General features: G+C 39.5%; 1 protein-coding gene across 1 annotated transcript in view; it reads left to right on the top strand.

Annotated features, from left to right (window-relative positions):
- Positions 1–25,547, top strand: part of LOC126291715 (ADP-dependent glucokinase) — a 93,359-nt gene that overhangs the window by 38,630 nt on the left and 29,182 nt on the right. Inside the window, exon 5 of the mRNA XM_049985371.1 lies at positions 14,164–14,327. Coding sequence (XP_049841328.1) covers positions 14,164–14,327 — 164 coding nt within the window. The remainder of the gene's footprint in view (positions 1–14,163; positions 14,328–25,547) is intronic.

Consider the following 25,547-nt stretch of genomic DNA (forward strand, 5'->3'; position numbering starts at 1 on the left):
CCACTTCTAGCAACTCTCTGGCGGACTTTCCCAGCTATCTGCCTTCGGTGTTGGGCGACGATGCCTCAGCAGCAGCTTTAGTTTTAAGTTTTATCCATGAGAGTGGGTTTTATACTTCTACTTAGGTTTTAGCGCATGCCCTTTGTCACTCTGTGTCCTACACCCTAATGCTTTTAGGGTGGAAGTTTTAATGTGTTGCAGAGGGACTGGCTTCTCCTTTTTATTCTCGTGGTTGGCCAGCCACTGTAATCTGCTTTCTTGTTTTACTCTTTTCTGTTTCTAGCATCTCTGTTGTTTTCTTGTCCTCTTTTGTTCCTTTTAGAGTTCGTTGCCTTTCCTTAATTTTTGTGGTTTTTTTCCCTTTCTTTCCGTTTTGTGTTATATGTCTCGTCTGTTTTATTCTCACACTTGTGGCATTGTTTTGTTAGGAACAAGGGACCAATGACCTCGTGGTTTTGTCCCTTCCCCCTTCTTTTAAACCAACCAACCAACCTTCCCCATCTTTCCTTAATCCAATGGGACTGATGACCTTACTGTGTGGTCCTCTCACCCAATCAGCCAACTGGCCTTGAATACTGGGTTTCCAATCACCATACTGAGCATTACAGTAATCGTGTGGATTGTCTACACTGCAGTTGCTGTCACAGTCATAGTAGCTTAATCTTTGCTATTGTATTGCCTGGTCAAAACTTTCTGCAGTGTACACTACTTGCTGTTAAAATTGTGACACCTCGAAGATGGCATCAGAAGAAAGTCAAATTGATGCCAAGTGTTCTAGATAGATGCTCCGTGCTCAGATTTGCAAATTGCTAGGATTTCAGCACAGCTGCACAAAGCAGGTAGGGGTAATGCCACCTAAACTCGTTATCTAAGAAAAGATTACACACTGTGTCTGTCATTTGGAAATACCACACAAATATAAGCTGTTTGTGATAAGATCGTGCTACACTCAGTCCTTTTGAAAGAAAAACTTAACAATTAATAGTTCACTAAAGCAGATTACCTAGCAATTTGGCCATACAGATACAGAACATGGCTAAATGTGACACTACCTGCAATTGCACCAATGGTAGGAGTGTTACCATTTGCGTCAATGATTTTGTGACACTGCAGTGGCCTGGCACAAGTGTTTGGTTTGATAATATGGCAGACCTGTGAGATGGCTTTAAGTGCTCCATTTATCTGAGTTTAAGATGAGGTTTCCTCCAAAATTTATCACTCAAAAAATACAATGTTGTCTTACATTGACACATTAAACTATTATTGCTGAGGTCAGTCTTTTTACATTGTGTAATAGATTACTTTAGGGCTCTTATTTATGTGAGATCACATGAACATTTATTTTGAAGAGTTTGTCAATGTTCGGTCGTTTCACAAAATTGCTGACACCAACGTTCGTACTCCTGTCACTGGTGCAATCACAAGCAATGTCTGATCTGTCTGTGATTTTTTCGAATGGACTATTATTTAATATATTTAATTCTTTCTTTCACAAGGATTTGGTTTCTTTTTATTTAACTCTGTGTGAGACGAGAAAGTGCTGTGGCCAACTGCTGTTCATCTGCTGCGTAACATAGTTTAGTGTGTGCTGCCCCTGCCACACAGGCCAAAGATTATGGCATATTTAAAATGTGCAACACCTGACAGGCGGTAGAACGGAAGACAGAAGTAAGTTTTATTGAGAATACATTGGCGATGCCACAGGATGGGCGTTGACCAGAAAAGTGGTGTAGATTCATGAGGTATCATAGAGGTCACATGGTGAAGTGCGTGGTGCAAACTCAAGCATTGATGATAATCTTATATGGTGACATACAATGGCCAGAAGAGTGGTAGCCAGATGCCAACGTGGAAGGGGTCGACGCTGCCTATAAAGGTGGTAGCAGCTGTGCCTTGGAGAGAGAGTTCAGTTTAGAGAGTGGTCCAGGAAATGTCTCCATGCAGGTCAGACCCGAGGCTGGTCTTGTCGTTTCGCTGTGGCTCTGTTCCCATCTCTGAATTAGCTGTGTACCTCTGTCCCTGGATCTAGGACAATCAGGAATAGTATACATTCAAGAGTCACTTGTTCAGTTTTTCTCTAATGAGCAATGAAAGATTGTAGTCATCCAAGTCTTGCCTACTCATTTATATATTTCTGACTGAGTTCTATAACTCCTTCAAATATCCTGTTAGCCTTCTCCACATAACTAACTGGATGAACCGTCCTCCTCTTCCTTATGACATTAGGCATCTAGGCTGCTCGTGGGGCACAGCGTTACAAATTTGGTGTCAGATGTGGGGTGTTAGTTGTGGATTAGCGTGCAGCTGCCATGCTACATGTTATAGGAATAGATCACTTTCTTTGAAATATCGAACCTGCTCAACCTAACGTCACGCAAAATGATGGAAATGGCTTTGAGAATCCGCTTTTGCATTACCTAGATAACCCGTATGCAAACCAGTGACAGAGTCAGGGGAGTAAAGGAGCTCTCGAGAAGAAGAGGAAGCCGAGGTACTGACGGTACCTGCAGAAGAAAGAAGAGGAGGCCGGGACCAAGTGGTGCAGCCTCATTAGCAACACACGGATGGTGCCTGGGGTTAAGCGGACATCCCTGCAGGTGGCCAGGGGTGGTTGACAGTGGCATGAGTTCACAGATGGTGCGCAGGGGCACCATCAGTTGCAGAAGGTGGCACCAGGTCGCAGACAACAGCGTGAGAGCAGCCAGCACAATGGCAGGCAGCGCGGGGTAGCAGGAGACACAGAGGCGGTGCAGTGTCAGCAGTGATGGTGGGCAATGTAGTGGGCAGCACACAGCATGGGCAGGCCACAGCGGCGGCAGTGCAGAGACACCTGAAGTTGCAGACGGCGGCGCAAAAACAGTGGAAGGCACACAGCAGTGGCAGCGGTGACGACAAGATCAACGGTTCGTAGAGGAAAGATGGTAATAAAAAATTCCGTGGTGAATGAAACAAAAATTAGCAGGCATGTCACATGACAGCGATAATGTTTCAAGTGCAGGCACTGACTGACATGAGCAACGTACTAGGCAATTTGTTAATTTGTTGGATGTGCTAAAATTAACCCCCCAATCTTTTGATGCCACTAAGAAGACTAAATGAGTTCCTCAATAACTATGATTTACCATTCTTCTTGTTGACTCAGAGCTGTGTTATACTCTTTTGAAGTTTGTTGAAACTAAATTAGTGGGTTCAGCATGCTGCAAGTTGTTAGAGACATAAGCACCACTTGGTGAGATGTGCGAGCCGTATTAATAGAAAACATTGGCAACAAAAGGACACTTGATTACTATGTTTGCCAATTAGTTTCAAGTTGGCAAAAACTTGTGGAAAGTATAGCACAGTGGGAGTCAAGGTTGGATACAATGCAACACCATTTAAGGGAAGCTATTAGAGGTCCCATGAAAGAATCAGAATTAGAAGGTAGCCTTGTTCTTGTCTGGAAATTAAGCCAAGCTGTGTTTATCCAGGGCATTTATGATAGTAGGATACACCATAGTGTGAGCACGCAGTGAACAGTTAATGATAGCAGAGGCTATAGAGATCACTCTGGCAGAGGAGAGTGCGATAGCCTCTTCCCGAGAAGAGATGGGTGCCCGAGATAGTGGTGCCATGCCGCAAAATGAAAAGAAGGCCTCGAAGTGCTTCAAGCGCAGGAAAACAGGCCATGTGATGCAAGATTGTAGCGGTAAAGTAATACGAAAAGCAGGACTGGTTGCACCAGGGAATTGCAAGGAAACTGACCGAGTGAGAGTAGTGAAACACTCACCATGTACTTTACCAAGTTGCAGGCGCCCCCACATGTGCAGAATAAATCTGTAATGTGCTTAAAATGTCAAAGAAAAGGTCATAACGCGAGAGACTGCCCAGAGTGCGCTTGCTATGCACAGAATGCATATAGGAAAGGTAAGAGCCAGGATAAGAATGCAGTCACCTTACATCCTGCCTGGGAATATATTAACAGTTGACTGCAAAAGCAAAAATGAGTTTGTAAAAATGTACTGTGACACAGGTATTAATGATCACCTGAGGTTTCTCATTGACAGCGGGACACAGATAAGCCTAGTTTGGAAAAGTAGTCTGAAAAATGGCGGAAAATGTATTGCAGCGGAACATATTAGGATTCGGGGAATCACTAATATGATTGCAAGGGCAGAAGGCACAGTAAACCTAGGATTACGAGTGGGAAGTGGAGTGCAATTGAGGCATTGTTCCATGTAATTGGGGAAGATCTTCCTTTTGATGAGTTGGTGGGCCGAGACTTTTTCAAGGAGAATGGATCGGAAATTAAGGCGGAGCAAGAGTGTGAGCTCTGCACAGTTCAATTAGGTATTAGAAGACTGGGACTTGGTAATACAATTGCGGAAGTGCCGGAACGACAAGGATCTTTCGGAAAAAGCTTAGACGCTGAGTGAAAGATGCATCATGAGATGAAGATGGAGTCACTGGGTGAGCTCCGCACAGTAACTTCAAAACAGAGAGAAGGCTCTTTCGACATAGGCTTAAGTGCGAAGTGAGAAACATCTGAATAGGTGAGAGTGAGTGGTTAGAGAAAGTCATTAGCAGTTGAAACACAACAGTGACAGGCAGCAGGGATTGCCAGAGAGAAGTGAAAAGGGCAGAAACCAAATGTTAACAGAGTTTCAACAATAACAATTGGATCTGAGAGGAATGGGTGTGTCGGATAAAAATAGAGGTGAGTGGAATGAGGAAGGCTATCATTCCAAAACAGGAGATCACAAAGGACGCGTATCTACCAGAGGCTTTGATAAAAGCAGAATCGGGAAGATATCTAATAAATGTGCTGAATACTACAGAGAAGTATATATCAATAGAATGTCCAGAATGTCCACAGGTAGTAGCCGAAGAAGTTCCAGAGCAGAGTGAATCATATCAGTAAAAATAAGCCACAGTTGAAGGTGAGAATAAGGGTTCTAAAGAAAAATATTCGAGTAAGCCATTTGAATGCCGAAGAGAGGGCAGCAGTTATAGAGCCATGTACCATATACAGTGATATTTTCTATTTTCTAGGAGACAAATTGTTGTACACTGATGGTATCAGGCATGAAAGTAAGCTGCTGCCAGAACTGGAAGGTTGGGTGATATGCTCATGACCCTATAGAATATCGTAAATACAAAAGGAGATACTCCAACGTGAAATTTAGAAAATGTTAGATGGTGACATTATAGTACTAAGCAAGTGTGGGTGGAGCTTTCTGTTAATAATTTTGCCTAAAAAGAAAGATGCTAGTGGAAAGCAAAAGTGGCAAATAGTCGCAGACTACAGGCGACTGAATGAGATCTCCCTAAATTCAGTTTATCCTTTACCAAGAATAGAAGAAATTCTTGATGGTCTTGGAAACATGAAGTATGTCTCAACCCTGGATGTAGCAAAAGGCTATTATCAGGTTTTATCAGACAAACAGGATCAAGAGAAGATGGGCTTTCAGGATGCTGCTGAGCATTATGAGTACAAAAGAATGCCCATGGGATGGAATACAGCTCCAAGTACGTTCTAAATATTGATGAACTCCTTTATGACAGGGTTGCAAGCTGATAAGCTGTTCATCTACCTGGACGGCATGGTCATATTTGGCTCCTCCTCAGAAGAACACGGTGTGCAGCTGGCAGATGTATTTGAAACACTGAGACTCCACAATTTAAAGTTACAGTTGGAAAAGGGCGAATTGTTACGAAAAGAAGGGTGCTACTTTGGACCGTTATATCAGCTGAAGGCTTGAGGCCAGATCCACAGAAGATCAAGGTAATAAAGTGGTATCCGCAGCCCAGAACAACAAAGCAATTAAAGACATTTTTAGGCCTTGTGGGATACTACCAATATTTTGTAAGCAACTTCAGCAAAATTGCGAAGCTGCTATGCAAATTACTGAAGAAAGAAGTTCGTTACATGTGGGATGTTGAGCAAGAGATTGCTTTTCAGTATTGGAAGGAGAAGCTGATAACTCCACGTATAATGCAGTGTCCGGACTTTGAAAAGGACTTCATAATTATGACTGACACTAGCCAGTCAAGCATTGGAGCTCTGTTGAATCAGGGAAAAATTGGAAGTGCCTTACATCGAGGATGCTAAACAAGGCAGAAAGAGGGAACAGTACGATTGAAAGGGAAATGTTGACCATTTGTTGGGTCGTGAAATATTGGTGACTGTCTGTAATTGGCAGAAAGTTTTTGATTTTATGAAAAGACTGTGTAAACTGCTGTGTATTGAAAAGATTCAGACTACCAGCTACCACCACCAAACAAACGGAGCGCTAGAAAGGTTGCACCAAACATTAATAGAGACGTTGCGGCATTATGTGAATGAAATGCAGACAAATTGGGACAGTTGGGTTCCATCTGCAATTTTGGCACAGTACGGCAGAGTGTATGCCACATGAGTTGTTATTTGGAAGAAAATGTAATATTCCAGGGATACTTCAGAAAGATCCAGCTGGAATGAGGTATAATTTTGATAGTTATGAGACGGAGCTAAAGGAGTGCATACAAGAAATGCACTGGTGTGTGAGAGAGCACATTGTGCAATGTAAAATAAAGAACAAGGAATACTATGACAGAATGCAGAATCCTAAGGAATTTCGTTGTGGGGTAAGGTTCTGTCATTTCATGAGAGTGCACGAAGAGGCAGATCGCATGAGTTAGATACGCATTGGCGAGGTCTGTGCACAGTAGTACTAACAAAGGGGTCTAATGTGGTAATCTGCCTGAAGTGAAATGAAGTATCTTATGGTTCACGCCAATAGATTGAAGGAGTTTTTCTAATTTTAGATGTTGGCATCGTACTGCATTGCCGGCGTTACCCTCCTGCTCACAGGGATTGAGCACACCAGACAAGGACGTCATATGCAAGTAACCAAGTTCCAGATGCCTCCCAGACTATATTATGGTAACTTGGGGCAAATGAAAATTTACAGTGTAACTTGAAAAATTGTGAATTATTTCTACTTCATGGAAATGAAAGAAAAATTTGCACACATCAAGGCTCTCGTGAGGCAGGCAATTATGTATTGTAAGGACAGATTAGCGTTACTGAACATGAGTGCAGCAGTGTGTAAATTTTAGAATTTGCATTAAATTAGCTCATAGCAAAAATTGAAAAAGTGCAGCGATTAATTGGATAATTAGCACGGCATGAAACTGGTCTAAAGAAAAAGGGATCTTGTGGGCAAGTTCAGTAAAATTTTGTTCGGAACTATAGACGAAGATGATGGTACGTACTTCAAGGTGAAGATAGACATCTTAGAAGGAGAAAAGAAACAGCTGCTCAGACTTTCGAAGGAACAAGTGACTATAGTTAAAGCTACTTTGACTAGATTTAACCAAACTGTAAACTCAGTAGCAAAAAATGCACGGAATGAAACAATCAAGCCGGCACATGGTAGAATTTGAGAGCAGTATTGACAAATGGTTTCAGGAAGCAGTCATTTTGATCACTGTTAATGAACAGTCAATACAATGCATGGGCATTTTCAATGAGCTAGTGTGGGAACACCGTATGTTAATATCAACAATTGTTAACGCTCAGAAAGGCATTCTGGAAGCACATCCGATCAATCCAGTACAGATCGTGAAATATGTAGAACTGATAAGATAACATCAAGGATAAGCAGTTCCCTGTTGCACTTACGGACGATAGCAGTTATCAGGTGATCAGAATTATTGATGTGGATGTTTTCATAGCTCGAAACATCTTATGTTATTTGCTGAACATCTCACTAGTAAAGGACAATGTGTACAATCTCTACCGATTACTGCCATTACCATCAGAAGTAGATGGAAAAAGCCGTTTATTTAAGTATATTGGCTCTGAGAAAGCTAGTGCTAATTGATGACATGAAATTGCAGTAGGTGAAGTTAAATAGTGAAACAGTAGGTCAAGGCCTCAGAATATGCAAACAGGTTCTCATTCTCTTGTATACGTATGACCATGAGAAAGTTACTAGTATTAAAATGAAAGGCTGTGGACACCGCTAAGTAATAATGAATGGCTGTTTGTTCCCCCTGTGAATGAGGGCATTACTGTCATCTGTCACAAAGGAAGACGTACAGATATTGTGCTCCGAGGTACAGGGAAATGGAAATTTTTAGGTAAAAGTCATGGATATCCAGCTCTAATGGGGATACAATCTAAACATAATAATACAAACAAATGAAATTGTAATCCTTTTACGAAGTGTGCAACAATGTATAAAATGTAATTAATGATGAAGTTGATTGTAGAAGTAATTGTAAAATAAAAGTGTATACCGTCCAACCAGAAAATTAAATTGTAAAATGAAAATGTATACTTATACTATGAGAGAAGAAAAGTGTAATCATGATAATACATATAATGTATAGTAATGTAATGTTGGTGTAATCTGTGAAATGTAAATGTGTTCTTTTCCAAGAGAAGATTGATTTATATGTATCGTTACAGAAAACTGAGCATTTACGTATATCGGAGTAGTAAAACAAATGTATATGCTTCCCATTATACGGAATGAATAAAACAAGTAAGAATATAGTACAAAACTTTTGTAGTCACTGAGGACAGCGCTTACAAACATTCCCTAAGGGGGGGGGGGGGGGGGGGGGAGGTGTCACATATTTGAAATATACAATGCCTAACAGGCATTAGAACAGAAGCCAGAACGAGTGAGTTTTGTTGATAATACAAAGGGGGCGCCATAGGATTGGCGTTGACCATAAAAAGTCTCATGAGGTATCACGTGAGGTCACATGGTGAAGCACAACTCAAGCGTAGACAGTAATCTTATATGGTAACATATGAGGCCAAGAAGGGCAGTGGCCAGACACCAACGTAGAAGGGGTTGATGCTGCCTATAAAAGCGGTAACGACAGTGCCTGGAGAGAAAGTTCACTTCAAAAAGAGGTCCAGGAGGAACCTCCGTGCAGGTCAGAACCAGGGCTGGACTTGTGTAGTTTTGTTCTGGCTGTGTTTGCATCTCTGAATTAGCCATGTACCCCTGTCCGTGAGTGTAGGAATCAGGAATAGTGTGCATTCATAGAGGTCATCCATTCAGTTTTGCTCTAACAAGCAATTAAAAAGATTGTAGTTATCAAAGTCTTGCCTATTTGTTTGTATATTTCTGACAGAGTTTCATAACTCCTTCAAAATACTGTGTTAGCCTTCTCCACGTAGCTAACTGAACGGACCGTCCTCCCCTTTCTTGTGTCATTAAGCATATAGATTGCTCGTTGGAAACGACAAGATGTTAGGCGGACGAACTCTGTGATGCTGCATTAAGGAGGTTAGAATCTATTCTAATTTCCTTGCACTACATAGACACCATTCTTTTATCAGTGAATTATTGTTAACTGTTTTTCTGGATTGATTGGAGAATGATGTCACTAAGTAATAATACTCAGTAATTTGCCCCACTGAGAAAATGTAATGTCAATTTTATCAAAATATATTACACACTAGCAAAAGGAAAAAACTTCACTATTTTTGTAGTAGCAACGAAAGCTAAATCCTTTCCTGAGTTAGTTGTTATTTCAAAAGAAAATAGCAGGCTGATAGTGTTTGGAAGCAAGAGGTTAAGGGCAATATTTTCACATTTCATGTCAGTATGGCTGTGAAACACACTACATATTTGTTCTCAGATCCCATCATTAACCACAACCTCAGACATAACATCATCTTCAGAAGAAACAACATAATATTTGTGACAGCTGAGATTTCATTATTTTTATAGCTGCTCGTTTCACTTGCAGTATGCGGCTTTTCGCGGATGATGCTGTAGTGTACAGAGAAGTTGCAGTAATAGAAAATTGCAGTGAAATGCAGGAAGATCTGCTGCGGATAGGCACTTGGTGCAGGGAGTGGCAACTGACCCTTAACATAGACAAATGTAATATATTGCTAATACATAGAAAGAAGGAGCCTTTGTTGTATATGATAGCGGAACAAACACTGGTAACAGTTACTTCTGTAAAATATCTGGGAGTATGCATACGGAATGATTTTAAGTGGAATGATCATATGAGATTGTTGGTAAGGCGGGTACCAGGTTGAGATTCATTGGGAGAGTCCTTAGAAAATGTAGTACATCAACAAAGGAGGTGGCTTACAAAACACTTGTTCGACCTATACTTGAGTATTGCTCATCAGTGTGGGATCTGTACCAGGTCGGATTGACAGAGGAGATAGAGAAGATCCAAACAAGAGCGGCGCGTTTCGTCACAGGGTTATTTGGTAAGCGTGACAGCGTTACGGAGATGTTTAGCAAACTCAAGTGGCACGACTCTGTAAGAGAGGTGCTCTGCATTGCGGTGTAGCTTGCTGTCCAGGTTTCGAGAGGATGCGTTTCTGGATGAGGTATCGAATATATTGCTTCCCCCTACTTATACCTCCCGAGGAGATCATGAATGTAAACTTAGAGATATTCGAGCTCACACGGAGGCTTTCAGGCAGTCGTTCTTCCCGCGAACCGTACATGACTGGAACAGGAAAGGGAGGTAATGACAGTTACACGTAAAGTGCCCTCCGCCACACACCATTGGGTGGCTTGCAGAGTATAAATTAAATGTAGAATTTCAGCCATGCTATGAGGTCTCAACGTAACCGTCACTTCGACCCTAACCATCACCTCTGAAATCTTCACATATTTGGGAGAAACAGCCAAATATTTGTAACAAACAGGATTATGAATTTCATTGCTGCTCATACCTAGGAATACATAGACCTGTTTTTATTGCCTTTCATTTGTTAGGTTAAACTGTTATCCCAGTTAATGGTACATCTACTGATGTTTATGATGATATTATTATTATTATTATTAAAATTGGTTCCATTACATGCTGGGTGACTGGTACAGCAATTGGTTATGAATTTCTTGAAATAAGACAGTCTTGGTTGCAAATTGTTTGATCTTTTTTATTGGCAATGAAGTGTTTCATCCTTGTAGGACATCTTCAGATTGACGTAGGAGTGTAAAATAACATTGTGAGCCATAGGTACATTAAAAGCCGGTGGGATGGTGGTAGTATGTCTAAAGGTCCAGGCTGTGTAGCCGTCTCTAAACTAACAATAATTGTGAACTTGTACGCCAGCATATGGCATGAAGATAAAGATTATAAGAGAATACCGTCCACCATTGTCCTATCGTCATTAGGCAAATAAAATCATAAGGAACCTAAAACTGGGATTAATACGCCAAAATATAACTACAATATGAACTGGAAAGAAAAACTATGGCAAACCAAGAAAAATATTTAAAAGAGCTTACATAACACAGAGCCAACCATGTTCCACCATACACAGCATTGAGCATTGCTTAGGCCTGTATCACACTATCATATTTCTTTGTCAAAATTGATATGTCACATATTTTAGCCAAAGAAATTTGATGGTGTAATAGAGAACTTTGTCAAATCTCACCTGTCGTCAAATAAATATGATCAAATCTAGGGCCTCGCTGTAGATTTGATCATAAGTCATTTGTCTTCTGTTCAGTGTGATGTGAAATGTAACCACTTGGAGTGCTGACGTCGCTACAGCTATTTTATGCCTCTGTTGTGTGTTTGTAAACATGGCTTCAAAATTGGAGTGCGTGCTATTAGTTGTGCATTGATGGGCATCTGGAGTATGCTGTAGACGATCTCAAGTCCACAATCACAGCTACATCTGGAAATATCCAAGCTGCTTTTCAGCAAGCCGGAATAGAGGATGTGGTCACACTCTAAAATAAAAAAATTCTGACTTAGCTTTCCATTTTTCTTTGTTTATTTTTGAACTCTGGATGCCACAAGTTAAAAATCGCTTAATCTGTTTCGTACTTTTTATTAATTTTGTAGTTGTTGGAACACTAATTCCATTAATTAAATTATTCAAAAATAAAAATAATTCTTATTGCCCATGTCGTGTACTAAACATTTATTTACCTTCACATATTCCCCATTCAGTGCTTTATAAATCGCTTCGCACATTTCTGGAATTATTTGGTTAATGTGCAATGTGATATTGGAGTGCTGTGATGTAACCTAGAGTAGCTCTCCCATGTGTCAAGAAATCCCATTGTCAAAGTTTGTCTGTCTTCTGCACATACAGCATATTTCAAGAGAGTATTCTGTTTCATAATATGAGAAGCCACTTTACTGAGCAAATACTGAAATGCACTCTCATCCATTCGTAAGTAATTTATATATATATGACTTACCTCCTCCACTAGCAGCTCTTGTAATAAATTTTGCAGAATGCTTTTACTATCTTGACCCGATATCTATGGCTTTATCCAAGTACGTTTCCTTTTCTTCTGTCGCTTTTCTTCCAAATAGACACACAGTGCACTTGTGGTACTAGCAATTGCAGCGCATAATACCAAGTTGTTGTCAGACGTCATGAAATTTGATGAAATTTATGACGACATGTAATACCCCTTTTTAGTGCCACATCAAAGATCTTTGTCAAAGAAATTTGATGAATATTTGATCATATTTCATTGTCAAACTAATATGATAGTGTAATACTGGCCTTACAGCAGATGAAACGTAAATATAATGTGGTGTAGGACACAAAATACATCAGACCTCGTAGCTTGCCACAGAGACCTAGTGCCATAAAGACAGGGTTATACAACTGTAGTAACAGACATTAAGGGTAGGTTGCATTGGTTAACCAATGTACTTAAGAAAAGCAATTGCACAGCTAAATTACATATGTGGTAAACAATAAATTATGTAAACAGTCCAATTATAAAGGTTAATTTAGTACAGGTATAGTGATAAAATAAGTGCAAAGACACAAGCTTTGTAGGAGTAAAATGACATCTGTAGAATATGAAATTATTAAAATCTGCCTAACAATAAAACTTAAAATGAGAGTAAAACATAACAAGTCAGGACATAACTAGAAGGTTATGGAAAAAATAATGTAGCATCACATTCACGATAAAAAATAAATAAATAAAAAAAATTAAAAAAAACTGTTGATGGGGCTGTATTGTGGTTATCGTAATATCAAAATGAAATAGGTTTCTGCTAACCAATTGATAATTCAGTAATCTACATTTCTATACACTAGAATGCTTAAGAATTTCCATTCCCTCTAAAAGATTTTTTTCCTTTGTGGGCATTATGGAGTATGGATAAATCCCTCAGTATTGGTGGCCACCAAATTTTAGGTGCTCAGCAAAATCTGAATGTTCTTTGATCTTAATGCCATATGCTGGCATTACAGAATAGATGTTGGCTAACCACATTACTTCTTACGTAAGTTCAGTTAATGTTAGTTGTAGAGATGGCTACACAGGCTGGAACTTTGCCTCATACTATCCTCCCTTCCCCCATTTACCTATGCCTCAGTGTTGTTTTACACTCCTAGGTTAATTTGAAGATATCCCACAAAGATGAAATGCATCATTGCCAATAATAAATAAAACAATTTGCAACAAAGAATGTCTTACTTGAAGATTATTGCTGTTATTATTATTATTATTATTATTATTATTATTATTATTATTATTATTATTGTTAAAAATTTTAATACCTCAAAAGAGTGACATAACAGTAAGCAAAGAAGGAAGTGAAAATAAAAATTATTGCAAATCATTTCTTTTTGTTTAATTAATTTGTCCTTTCATTGTCAGAACGTACGTAATCAGTAAGCTGCCAAAGTTTAAATAGATATAATATTAACTTTCTTAGGCAGATACTTTATACCGTTAAACAGTTTGTAATTTTGATTAGTTGGAATATGTTTAAAATAAAATTCTCTCATAGAGGGCATTGTTATATATCCAGAGTTGTCGTATATTCAGGGCTGTTATTTATTCAGGATCGTCCTAAGCTTGAGGGAGTACAGTATTAAGTTTCTGGTGTAGACAATTGAGTGTAATGTGTAATAGTGTTTTCTGTTGTGAAGGAAGAGAGATGTGGGTGAGGGTCAATTTAAATCATGTGTAAGTTTGTCTTTTCAGCTAGCATTATGGCAGTCTGTCATGCCGAGACAAGTGGATGGATGTCAGCTGCCATGTGTAGTGATGGGAACAACAAATGAAAATGATTGATTCACTTCATTATATTTTTATGTATTCTTTCATATGGACCACCCTGTTAGTGTTTTTTAACGGCACAAAATGTTTGTTGCATTTCTATCTCAGATTATCAGACTTTTTCATGTATCCCTGTTTCCAACTTTCGTAGGGGAACGAATGCAGTTGCTGGCCAGAGTGCGGGAGCAGATGCGCAGCCGTCCCGCTTCCACAAAAGTGCACTTTGAGATGGCGTCTTTCAGTGAGCCTAAGATGCTGCATGATCTCGCCATGTACATTATTCCATTTGCAGATTCTCTTGGTATGAATGAACAGGTTAGAATTAGCAGTATCTCCCTCTCTTCTCTGTTTGTATGAGCATTTTGGGTGGGTCTGTAACATTACTTTGCAAGTCACTGGAACAGTACAGATGTACAAGTTGAAATGCTATTGGATGTCATGTGGGCACTGTTGTTCAGAGAGAAAAGCAAAATTTTGTATTGTTGTTTGTACGAGTATTAATGCTATGTAAAGAGCTACATCTGTGTTCACTGGAGAAAAAAACTGAAGACCCTACATTAGGAAATCTGACTCCCTATTCTGCATATAGAGGAGAAACATTGAAAGTTAATTTAAAGTCATGGTGAAGAAGAAAAACTTATAAGTGCTTCGGGGACTGCAAGAAGCACAATCTTGCAGTAGCATTTCTGAAAATGGTAAATTCGTTAATAATGAAGATAAGTGTTAGAAAGTTTTTTTCTGAATTTATTTGTCCAGAATGTTGCCTTGTACGAAAGTGAAATGTGTACAATGAACAGTTCACACAAGAAGAGAATAAGAGCTTAAAAAGTTATCCTACAGAAGAATGTTGAAAATTAGATGGGATAACTACAAAGGAGTTACAGAATCAAATTGCATGCCAATGGTGTGTTGTCTCAGTTGTGCAACTGGATGCATGACTAGGTGTCAGAAACATCACAGTTCATAGTTGTTAACGGGAAGTTAATAAGTAAAACAAAAGTGATATCTGGGGTTCTGCCAATGAACTGTTTGTGGGTCCTCTGCTGTTTAATTTACATCAATGATTTAGGAGACATTCTGAGTGGCCCCCTCAGATTATTTGCAGATGATGCCATCATCTGTCATTTAATAAAGTCTTTGAAAGATGAAACCAAATTGCAAAAGTGATTTAGACAAGAGATCTGTGTGGTGCAAAAAGTGGCTAATGACCATACACAATAAAAAGTGTGAGGTCCTCCACCTGAATAGTGAAAAAAGTCCATTAAATTTCAGTTACATGAATATCAAACTAATTTAAAAATTGTTGATTCAACTAAATACCTAGGGATTATAATTACGAACAACTTAAACTGAATCTTCACATAGAAAATGTTGTAGCAGAAGGCAAACCAAAAACTGTGTTTTATTGGCAGAAAACATAAAAGATGCATCAAAGCTACTAGAGAGATTATCTACACTACACTTGTTTGTCATCTTATGGAGTACTTGTGTGCATTATGGAATCCTTACCAGGTAGGATTAATGGAGGATATGAAAAATGTTCCAAGAAGGACAACTTTTTTGTAGTATTGTGAAAGAGTGGCAGTGGTATGCATGTCAAGGTGGCAATGATTAAAACAAAGGCATTTTTTGTTGCAGCAAGGTCTTTTCACAAAATTTCAATCCCTAACACACTCTTCCAAATGAAAAATATTTTGTTGACTCAGACCTACATAGGGGAAGTGACCATCCAAATAAGTGTTCAGTTTTCCTTATATGCTATAAAGAAGTGGTACAGTCAAGAAAGTCTGAAAGTGGTTCTGGGGACCCTCTGCCAAACACTTTAGTGTGAATTGCAGAGTAATAATCTAGATGTAGGTGAATGAAGCATTGATTATTGGAGAAAAGAAATTTACAGCACAAGTTGACTTAAACAATTGCTTGATACGACACATCCTGAGGCATCAGTGACTCAACATTTTGGTAATGGAAGGAAATGTGTGGGGAGGAGGGGGGGGGGGGGGGGGTAAAAGTTGTAGGGAGAGAAAGGAGGAGGAACACAGTAAGGTGGTTCCATTGGATGTAGGGTGCAGCCTGTAAGCAAAGGTGACAATAGTTGTATGATGTAGACTGGCGTGTAGAGCTGCATGAAACCAGTTTTCGGACTGAGACTGGTTTGATGCAGCTCTCCATGCTGCTCTATCCTGTGCAAGCTTCTACATCTCCCAGTACCTACTGCAACCTACGTCCTTCTGAATCTGCTTAGTGTATTCCTCTCTTGGTCTCCCTCTACGATTTTTACCCTCCACGCTGCCCTCCAGTACTAAATTGGTGATCTCTTGATGCCTCAGAACATGTCCTACCAACCGATCCCTTCTTCTGGTCAAGTTGTGCCACAAACTCCCCTTCTCCCCAATTCTATTCAATACCTACTCATTAGTTATGTGATCTACCCATCTAATCTTCAGCATTCTTCTGTAGCACCACATTTCGAAAGCTTCTACTCTCTTCTTGTCTAAACTATTTATCGTCCACATTTCACTTCCATACATAGCTACACTCCATACAAATACTTTCAGAAATGACTTCCTGACACTTAAATCAATACGCGATGTTAACAAATTTCTCTTCTTCAGAAACGCTTTCCTTGCCATTGGCAGTCTACATTTTATGTCCTCTCTACTCGACCATCATTAGTTATTTTGCTCCCCAAATAGCAAAACTCTTTTGTTACGTTAAGTGTCTCATTTCCTTATCTAATTCCCTCAGCATCACCAGACTAAATTCCATGACATTCCATTATCCGCGTTTTGCTTTTGTTGATGTTCATCTTGTATCCTCCTTTCAAGACACTGTCCACTCTGTTCAACTGCTCTTCCAAGTCCTTTGCTGTCTCTGACAGAATTACAATGTCATCGGCGAACCTCAAAGTTTTTATTGCTTCTCTATGGATTTTAATACCTACTCCGAATTTTTCTTTTGTTTCCTTCATTGCTTGCTCAATATACAGATTGAATAACATCGGGGAGAGACTACAACCCTCCCTTCCCAACCACTGCTTCCCTCTTATAACTGCCATCTGGTTTCTGTACAAATTGTAAATAGCCTTTCGCTCCCTGCATTTTACCCCCGACACTTTCAGAATTTGAAAGAGTATTCCAGTAAACATTGTCAAAAGCTTTCTCTAAGCCCACAAATGCTAGAAACGTAGGTTTGCCCTTCCTTAATCTAGCTTCTAAGATGAGACGTAGGGTCAGTATATCCTCACGTGTTCCAATATTTCTACGGAATCCAAACTGATCTTCCCCGAGGTCGGCTTCTACTAGTTTTTCCATTCGTCTGTAAAGAATTCGTGTTAGTATTTTGCAGCTGTGACTTATTAAACTGATAGTTTGGTAATTTTCACATCTGTCAACACATGCTTTCTTTGGGATTGGAATTATTCTATTCTTGAAGTCTGAGGGTATTTCGTCTGTTTTATACATCTTGCTCACCAGATGTTAGAGTCTTGTCAGGACTGGCTCTCCCAAGGCTGTCAGTAGTTCCAATGGAATGTTGTCTACTCTGGGTGCCTTGTTTTGACTCAGGTCTTTCAGTGCTCTGTCAAACTCTTCACGCAGTATAGTATCTCCCATTTCATCTTCATCTACATCCTCTTCCATTTCCATAATATTGTCCTCAAGTACATCGCCCTTGTATAGACCCTCTATATACTCCTTTCACCTTTCTGCTTTCCCTTCTTTACTTAGAACTGGGTTTCCATCTGAGCTCTTGATGTTCATACAAGTGGTTCTCTTATCTCCAAAGGTCTCTTTAATTTTGCTGTAGGCAGTATCTATCTTACGCCTAGTGAGATAAGCCTCTACATCCTTACATTTGTCCTCTAACCATCCCTGCTTAGCCATTTTGCACTTCCTGTCAATCTCATTTTTGAGACGTTTGTATTCCTGTTTGTCTGCTTCATTTACTGCATTTTTACATTTTCTCCTTTCATAAATTAAATTCAATATTTCTTCTGTTACCCAAGGATTACTACTAGCCGTTGTCTTTTTACCTATTTGATCCTCTGCTCCCTTCACTACTTCATCCCTCAAAGCTACCCATTCTTTTACTGTATTTCTTTCCTCAATTCCTGTCAATTGTTCCCTTATGCTCTCCCTGAAACTCTGTACAACCTCTGGTTCTTTCAGTTCATCCAGGTCCCAGCTCCTTAAATTCCCACCTTTTTGCAGTTTCTTCAGTTTTAATCTACAGGTCATAACCAATAGATTGTGGTCCGAGTCCACATCTGCCCCTGGAAATGTTTTACAATTTAAAACCCTGTTCCTAAATCTCTGTCTTACCATTATATAATCTATCTGAAACCTGTCAGTATCTCCAAGCTTCTTCCATGTATACAGTCTTCTTTTATGATCCTTGAACCAAGTGTTAGCTATGATTCAGTTGTGCTCTGTGCAAAATTCTACCAGGCAGCTTCCTTTTTCATTTCTTAGCTCCAATCCATATTCACCTACTACGTTTCCTTCTCTCCCTTTTCCTACTACCGAATTCCAGTCACCCATGAATATTAAATTTTCGTCTCCCTTCACTATCTCAATAATTTCTTTTATTTCATCATATATTTCTTCAATTTCTTTGTCATAAACTGGTACTACTGTAGTAGGTGTGGACTTCGTATCTATCTTGGCCCCAATAATGCGTTCACTATGCTGTTTGTAGTAGCTTACCCGCATTCCTATTTTCTATTCATTATTCATTATTAAACCTACTCCTGCATTACCCCTTAAAAATTTTAAGAGGTGTAACAATAGGTTTATTTGCATTGCACATTCTCAGAGGGCCAAAGTAAAAGATACAGATAATAAATTTAAACAGAGTGGGGTGAAGCATTGCTGAAGAGTTGAAATTACTATGCAGCCATCCAGATTCAGTTTCTCCACCCAAAATCTATTGATGTAGATGCTAATTCATTGGTTCAAAAAGGTCATGACTGATTTTCTTCCTCCATCCTTTACTCAGTGTCAGCTTGTGTCCCATCTCTAAAGACCACATTGCTGACAGGACATGAAATTGTAGTCCTCCCTTAACTCTCCAACACCCCATCTATTTTCTCTCATCAATTTTCCTTCACAACTGCCATAATTATCAAAGCACTTTCATTACTACGTAGCAGACTTCTTTCATTTTTAAAGTTGCTCTTAGAATATTGCCATTACCAAAAACGGAAAATCCAGAATGGAATAATGACAATATTATGAACAGGATAGTTGCTACTCACCATATAACGGAGGTGCTGAGGTGTAGATAGGCACAGCTAAAAGACTGTCAGCAAGTAACCGTTCGTCCTAAAAGACTTTCATCAGAAATACATATTTGCACGCAAATGCAACCCACACACGACCACAATTCTGGGTGCTGAGGCCAAAGTGCAAGTGGCAGTGTATGATGGGAGAAGCAACTGGGTGGCGGGAGTGAGTAGTAGTTTGGGGTGGGGGGTGGGAGGGATTGCAGGGTAGGTGTAGGGGATGATAAAGGGCTGCTTGTAGGAGCATACAGAAACAACTTGGGAAGAGAGTAGGGCAGGTAGATGTAGTTGGGAGGTTAGATGAAGGGCAAGGAGGGGGGGGGGGGGGGGGGGGGAGAGGAGTCAGAAAAGAAGAGACATAAAAAGACATTTGGTGCATTGGTGGAATAGAGGGCTGTGTAGTGCTGTAATGGGAACAGGGAAGTGGCTAGGTGAGTAAGGGGAATGACTAACAGAGGTTGAGGCCAGGAAACTAATATATTGCGGGGAGAGTTCTCACATGTGCAGTTAAGAAAAGGTGGAGGAAGGATCCAGATGGCACATTGCAGTTACGGATTTCAGGCAGATGCAAACTGAATAAATACTTGATTATTCTCTGTAAATGTTGATAAAGAAGAGCCATTACTTGACGTGTAGAAAAGGATGCCAGCTACCAGGGTGCTAGATCATGACTGTAATGGGTGAGAGTTGTGCAGAAGTACCATCTGCATTTATGACAAGGTGTGTATTCTAATGAATTAGGACAGTTTCAATTTTCAAGCTTCCTATGTCATAGATTTTGAATGGCACATCAGTTTTGAATGTGTTAGACAGAACATTTCAGATGTTTTTGATGTTCTCAATTGCTCAAAACAATTAATTTTTGTTTTCAGTCAAAAAACAGCTGCCATGATTTTGTTCACAGACTGAAGTTTAACAGCTTTATTTGTAATTATTGTTTTTCAGCCCCGATTGTAATTACACCACAGAATAATTTGCTACTCAGAACTAACACTAACATTAAAAAAAAAAAAAAAAAAAAAGCTTCATCACCTGTCATTATCCATCTCTCTGATACTGGACGAAAAATGTGCTCATATATTTCACTTTGCTTTTGGGGAACACAAAATTAAATTTTGTATAGAATTAGTGTCCTCTGTTGCCTGGGAGGCCTTTAAACATTCCATATGGAGTTAATTGTTCATCATCATCATCATTTAAGACTGATTATGCCTTTCAGAGTTCAGTCTGGAACGTAGCCCCCTTATAAAATTCAGAGTTAATTGCTATGTGGCAATTTTAAAGTAGTTGTCAAAGCAATATATTTTTTTGTGCTAGGTCTGCCCATTTCTCTCCAGTGTGCACATTTATGCAGCTTTCTGAAATATCAACGCTACTTCATTTTCCTTCATTCATTTCTGAAGACCTACAAATTCCACACAGTTCATAGTAAGTTTCAGACTTGTGTTGTTGTGTTGAGGGATCAAAATTCCTGGCTGTACCTTGCATGCATTGTGGCTGTTTGTTTTAGGTGTTATTTTAGCTTGTTTTGCAAAGTGAAACCAACAAATGTGTGAGGGACTTTAACAGCTCCTTTTCAGTGATTAGTCCAGTCAGCACTATGGACAGCGGTATGTTTGATCTTACTGGGTCTTATTGCATAGGCAATATGTCTCATAGTTTCAGAACATACAAGTACCTTTCTTAGCCTAGAAAGTGAAACTGAATGGCTGCTCTGTACAAGTTACACTATGCATGGAGAGCAACAAAAGTAGTCTCTCTCTCTCTCTCTCTCTCTCTCTCTCTCTCTCTCTCTCTCTCTCTCTAATTCCATGTCTGCCTTTGCATTGTGAAATGGGTTATCAATTTTTGTGACAGACTAATGTTGAGGAATTTTGCATGTTTTGTTTTTGACTGTCATCAGTTGCTTGTGTCATTATTGTGTAATACATAAGAGTAATGTTACTGTTGAAAATAATCAATGCTTGAAAATACAATATAAAATGGACAGATAAAAAATCTATTCACTAAGTGACAGCAGGAGAAAACACACATAAGGTATGGAAATGCACAAGCTTTTGGAGCCAAGGACTTCTTCAGCCAGAGGGATTGAAGGAGAAGGAAGAGGGTTGAAGGGAAATGACTGTCGAGTTTTAGGAAGTGGGAGGAGTGACAGAAATGCCACTCAGAGTGCTGGGTCAGGGGAGACTTACTGGACAGGGTGATAAGGAAAAGCTGATTGTTGGTAGCTGATTTATGAAGGATTTTGAAGAAGTATCTACCAACTATGCAGTTGTAAAACTGACAACGTTTTGGAGATATGTCAATGGCAAATTCACAGTTTAGACCCAATGCAACGACAAATTGATTTTGTTGAACAATATAACTCCACTCACAAAAATGTCAAATTTGCATGGAACATGAAACTAATGTTTTCCATCCTACACTTCATCGTGGTGGCTTGCTGTGCAAAAAAAGATTCTTAAGTTTATATACAAAACACTTATTAACTGCATGAATTCACAATATCTGTTGTCCCAAAATCAAGAAATGATGTATCGCCATTATCACTTGAAATTACAAACACAAAGTTTACTGTTGTGATAAAAGGACTACAGCCTGCGTCATCCCGTCCATGATGGGAGGAGTAGTGTCAGCATGACGATGGTGTGAAGCAGAGCAAATTCTCATGGCTTGTCTCATCAAGTTGCTGTGGATGGTCTTTGAGGGTAGCTAGCTCCTGGCTAAGAACTGCGAGAGCAACTGAACTGCACTGTGCTGGAACTGCAGCTGGTGGAGTTGCCTGCTCGGAAGCATAGCTAGTGCCCTGATGGAGCCTGGAACAAATAGCATACAAACATACTGTTTGTATCCTGCACAGTCATGGCATATGATGACTGTCTTGTATGAATACACAATTGCCACAGAAGACACACTTGCAGGCAATGGGTAGGCATGTCCGCACTGTAAGGACATAATACTCTCAGCAGACTTATGCGGCCTAATGATAATATATGACAGAATGGTTGTCCACTATATGTGGATGTAATAGCTTGACGTAAGGAAGATGGGTTTTGGGACGGTGCATTTACCGAAGTCCCCATGTACTGATTTATAGTTTTAGGCACCTGGTTGCCACCAGTCGGTGAGATTGTATGTTTACTTGGAAAGATATTCCATAAGAATGGATACAAAAACATCAAATTAGGAGAAGTTTGCAACCGAAAACACGAGACCAACCAAAATAAGTGCAATAAGAAAGAGATATAAAGTCTAAGGCCTTTTTAGCATACATGAGAAATATTTCTCAAAAATTGCAAGAATAATAAAGAAGCATGAAGTGGATGTGATATTTCTCCCACCGGCCAGTACCGCAGCTATTCTGGGATATCTGAAAGATGATCTGCTTTTACGAAAGTCAAGTATACATCAAATTCCTTCTGAGTATGGTAAAAGACACAGAGGACAAACAATCCATAAGCAACGGAATGCAGTTGAGTAATCAGATGATCCTGAGAGAATCTGATTGGGAAATGAGACACTAAAGGGGGGGGGGGGGGGGTGGATTTTGGTATTTTGGGAGCAAAATAACTAACAATGAATAATCTTGTAATATTGAGAAAACCTTACTGATAAAGGGAAATTTGCTAACATTGAACGTAAATTTAAGTGATCTATTGATCTGATGGAATTACATATTCCTGGAGACACGAGTCTCAGTTCTATCTTCGGTAAGGATAAAATCTGAAGTAATGAATTACAATTTGTGACCAGGCCGGGCCACACATTTTAGTTCATTACTTTAGATAATATCCTTAATGAAGGTAAAGTTGAGACTCAGATATCTGCAGGAAAAAGTAATTCTGTCATATCAGTAGATCATCTACACCTGAGGTACAGGCAAGATTTCCCCTTTACGTACAGAGCTGGGGTGCTGTTCCAGTATCAGAGAGCCTTGGCAGTACTGACGATTTAAGAAAGAGAAAATGGGCTGAAGACATGAATTGAGGGTTGTGTTAGAGAGGGCATTAAATTAGGATAGTCCATGAAGCTGTGTGAGCCACAGTGCCAGGACGGTGTAGTGATTAGTAAGCAGGTGACCCGTGTTCAAGTTACATCCTTGGCACAAATTTTAGTTCATTACTTCAACTTCTATCCATCTCTAAGTAAATTTAAGTGTTAGGCAGTCCTTTCTAAAGGTATATGTCTTTGTATGGAAGTTAAATGTGGACAATAGGCAGTTCACACAAGGAAGTAATGGATATTTTTCAAATATGGTGCCTAGAAGAATGCTAAAGATTAGATGGGTTGATTGACTAATTAATAAAGAGGTATCTAAATGGGATTGGAGAGAAAAGAAATCTTGGCACAACTTCAATAAAAGAAGTTATCGGTTAATGGAATGCACGTGGTGCATCAAGGAATCATCACTTTGATAATGGGGGCAAGTGTGAGGAGTAAAATTGTAGAGGGAGACAAAGGCTTGACTATGGAAACTAGGTTCGAACGGTATTGATTTCAGTAGTTATATGGGGATGTAGAAGCTTATACTGGATATACTTGTGTGGGAAGTTCCATCAGACCATTCTTTGGACTGGAGACCACAAAATCAATTAAGGAAAAATGTTGTTGCTTAATATTAGAAATGTGGTGTGGAAAATTCATTGTATGATTGGTGAATACTTAGATTTTTTGTAGAATAACACACGGCTAGCATGGTTGCAAGTAGTGAGAGTTGAAGTTTTAGAACAGCTGATGTGATGGTGGGATTTGGAACTCTGCCATTATGCGAGTCACAGTGTGACATATGATGTGTGGCTATAAAATACGGGACTCGTGCTGTTATGGACTTAGTATGAATGTGCCAAAGATGAACAGCCAGTAGCTGTGAAGCATGAAGCCTTCTCAGTCAAATGCGGCATCACTGGTGTCTATAGACAAATCAGTGTGACCGTGTTCTTCATTTTTGTAAGCGCTATTAGTTTTTTGTGCTGGAAAAACTATAAATATAATTGTCATGAAATATCACATAAAATTTGGAAAAACTTCTACTGAAACCTTTCTTTACTAAAAGAAGTGTATGGCGAGGACAGTTTTGTCATGTACACAAGTTTTTGAGTGGATTGAGCTTTTCCAAGATGGCAGAATAGACGTTGAAGAGAAATCGCACCTAGGATGCCCTTCAACATTAAAAACAAATAGAAGTATGGAAAAGTGTGTAATCCTGATTTGATCTGACCATCAGTTGAGTATTCAATCGATTGCTGAAACTGTGAGAATTGACAAAGAATGCACAAAGCAAATTTTATCTAACCAATTTAATATGAATGTGCGAAACTGGTGCCAAAACCGCTCATGGTTGAAGATAAAGAATGTTGTAGTAATGTTTGCACTGACTCCTCGGAAACCACTGAAAATAATCCTGATTTCTTGGAAAGGTGATAACGTGTGAAGAATGTTGGTTTTTCACTTACGATCCAGAAACAAAGTGCAAGTCCGTGCATTGGAAGGGTCCAAAAAGTAGCTCGAATAAACAATTCAAGATTCAGATTGCCTTTTGATACTAAAGGACCTGTGTGTATTCACTGGGTTTCTGAAGGTCAAACTACACTGAAACACCAAAGAAAATGGCATAGGCAAAGCAGTTGGCAATGCCTATATTAGACAATAAGTGTCTGGTGCAGTTGTTAGATCGGTTACTGCTGCTACTGTGGCAGGTTATCAAGATTTAAGTGAGTTGGACGTGGTGTTACCGTTGGCGCAGAAGCGATGGCACACAGCATCTCCGAGGTAGCAATGAAGTGGGTATTTTCCCATATGACCATTTCAAGAGTATACTGTGAATATTAGAATCCATAAAACATCAAATCTCGGACATCGCTGTGGCTGGAAAAAGATCCTGCAAGAATGGGATCAACGATGACTGAAGAGAATTGTTCTACGTGACAAGTGAAACTCTTCCACAAATATCTGCATATTTCAATTCTGGGTCACCATCGAGTGTCAGCGTGCAAACTATTCAACGAAACATCAACTATATGGGCCTTCAGAGCCAAAGGCCTACTCGTATACTGTTGATGACTGCATGACACAAAGCTTTATGCCGTGCCTGGCCTATCAACACTGACATTGGACTGTTAATGACTGGAAACAGTTGCCTGGTCAGACGAGTCTTGTTTCAAATTGTATCAAGTAGATGGATGTGTACGAGTATGGAGACAGCCTCATGAATCCATGGACTCTGCATGTCAGCAGGGGATTGTTCGCGCTGG

Source organism: Schistocerca gregaria, chromosome 9 (assembly GCF_023897955.1).
Source record: "Schistocerca gregaria isolate iqSchGreg1 chromosome 9, iqSchGreg1.2, whole genome shotgun sequence".
Taxonomy (NCBI): Eukaryota; Metazoa; Arthropoda; class Insecta; order Orthoptera; family Acrididae; genus Schistocerca; species Schistocerca gregaria.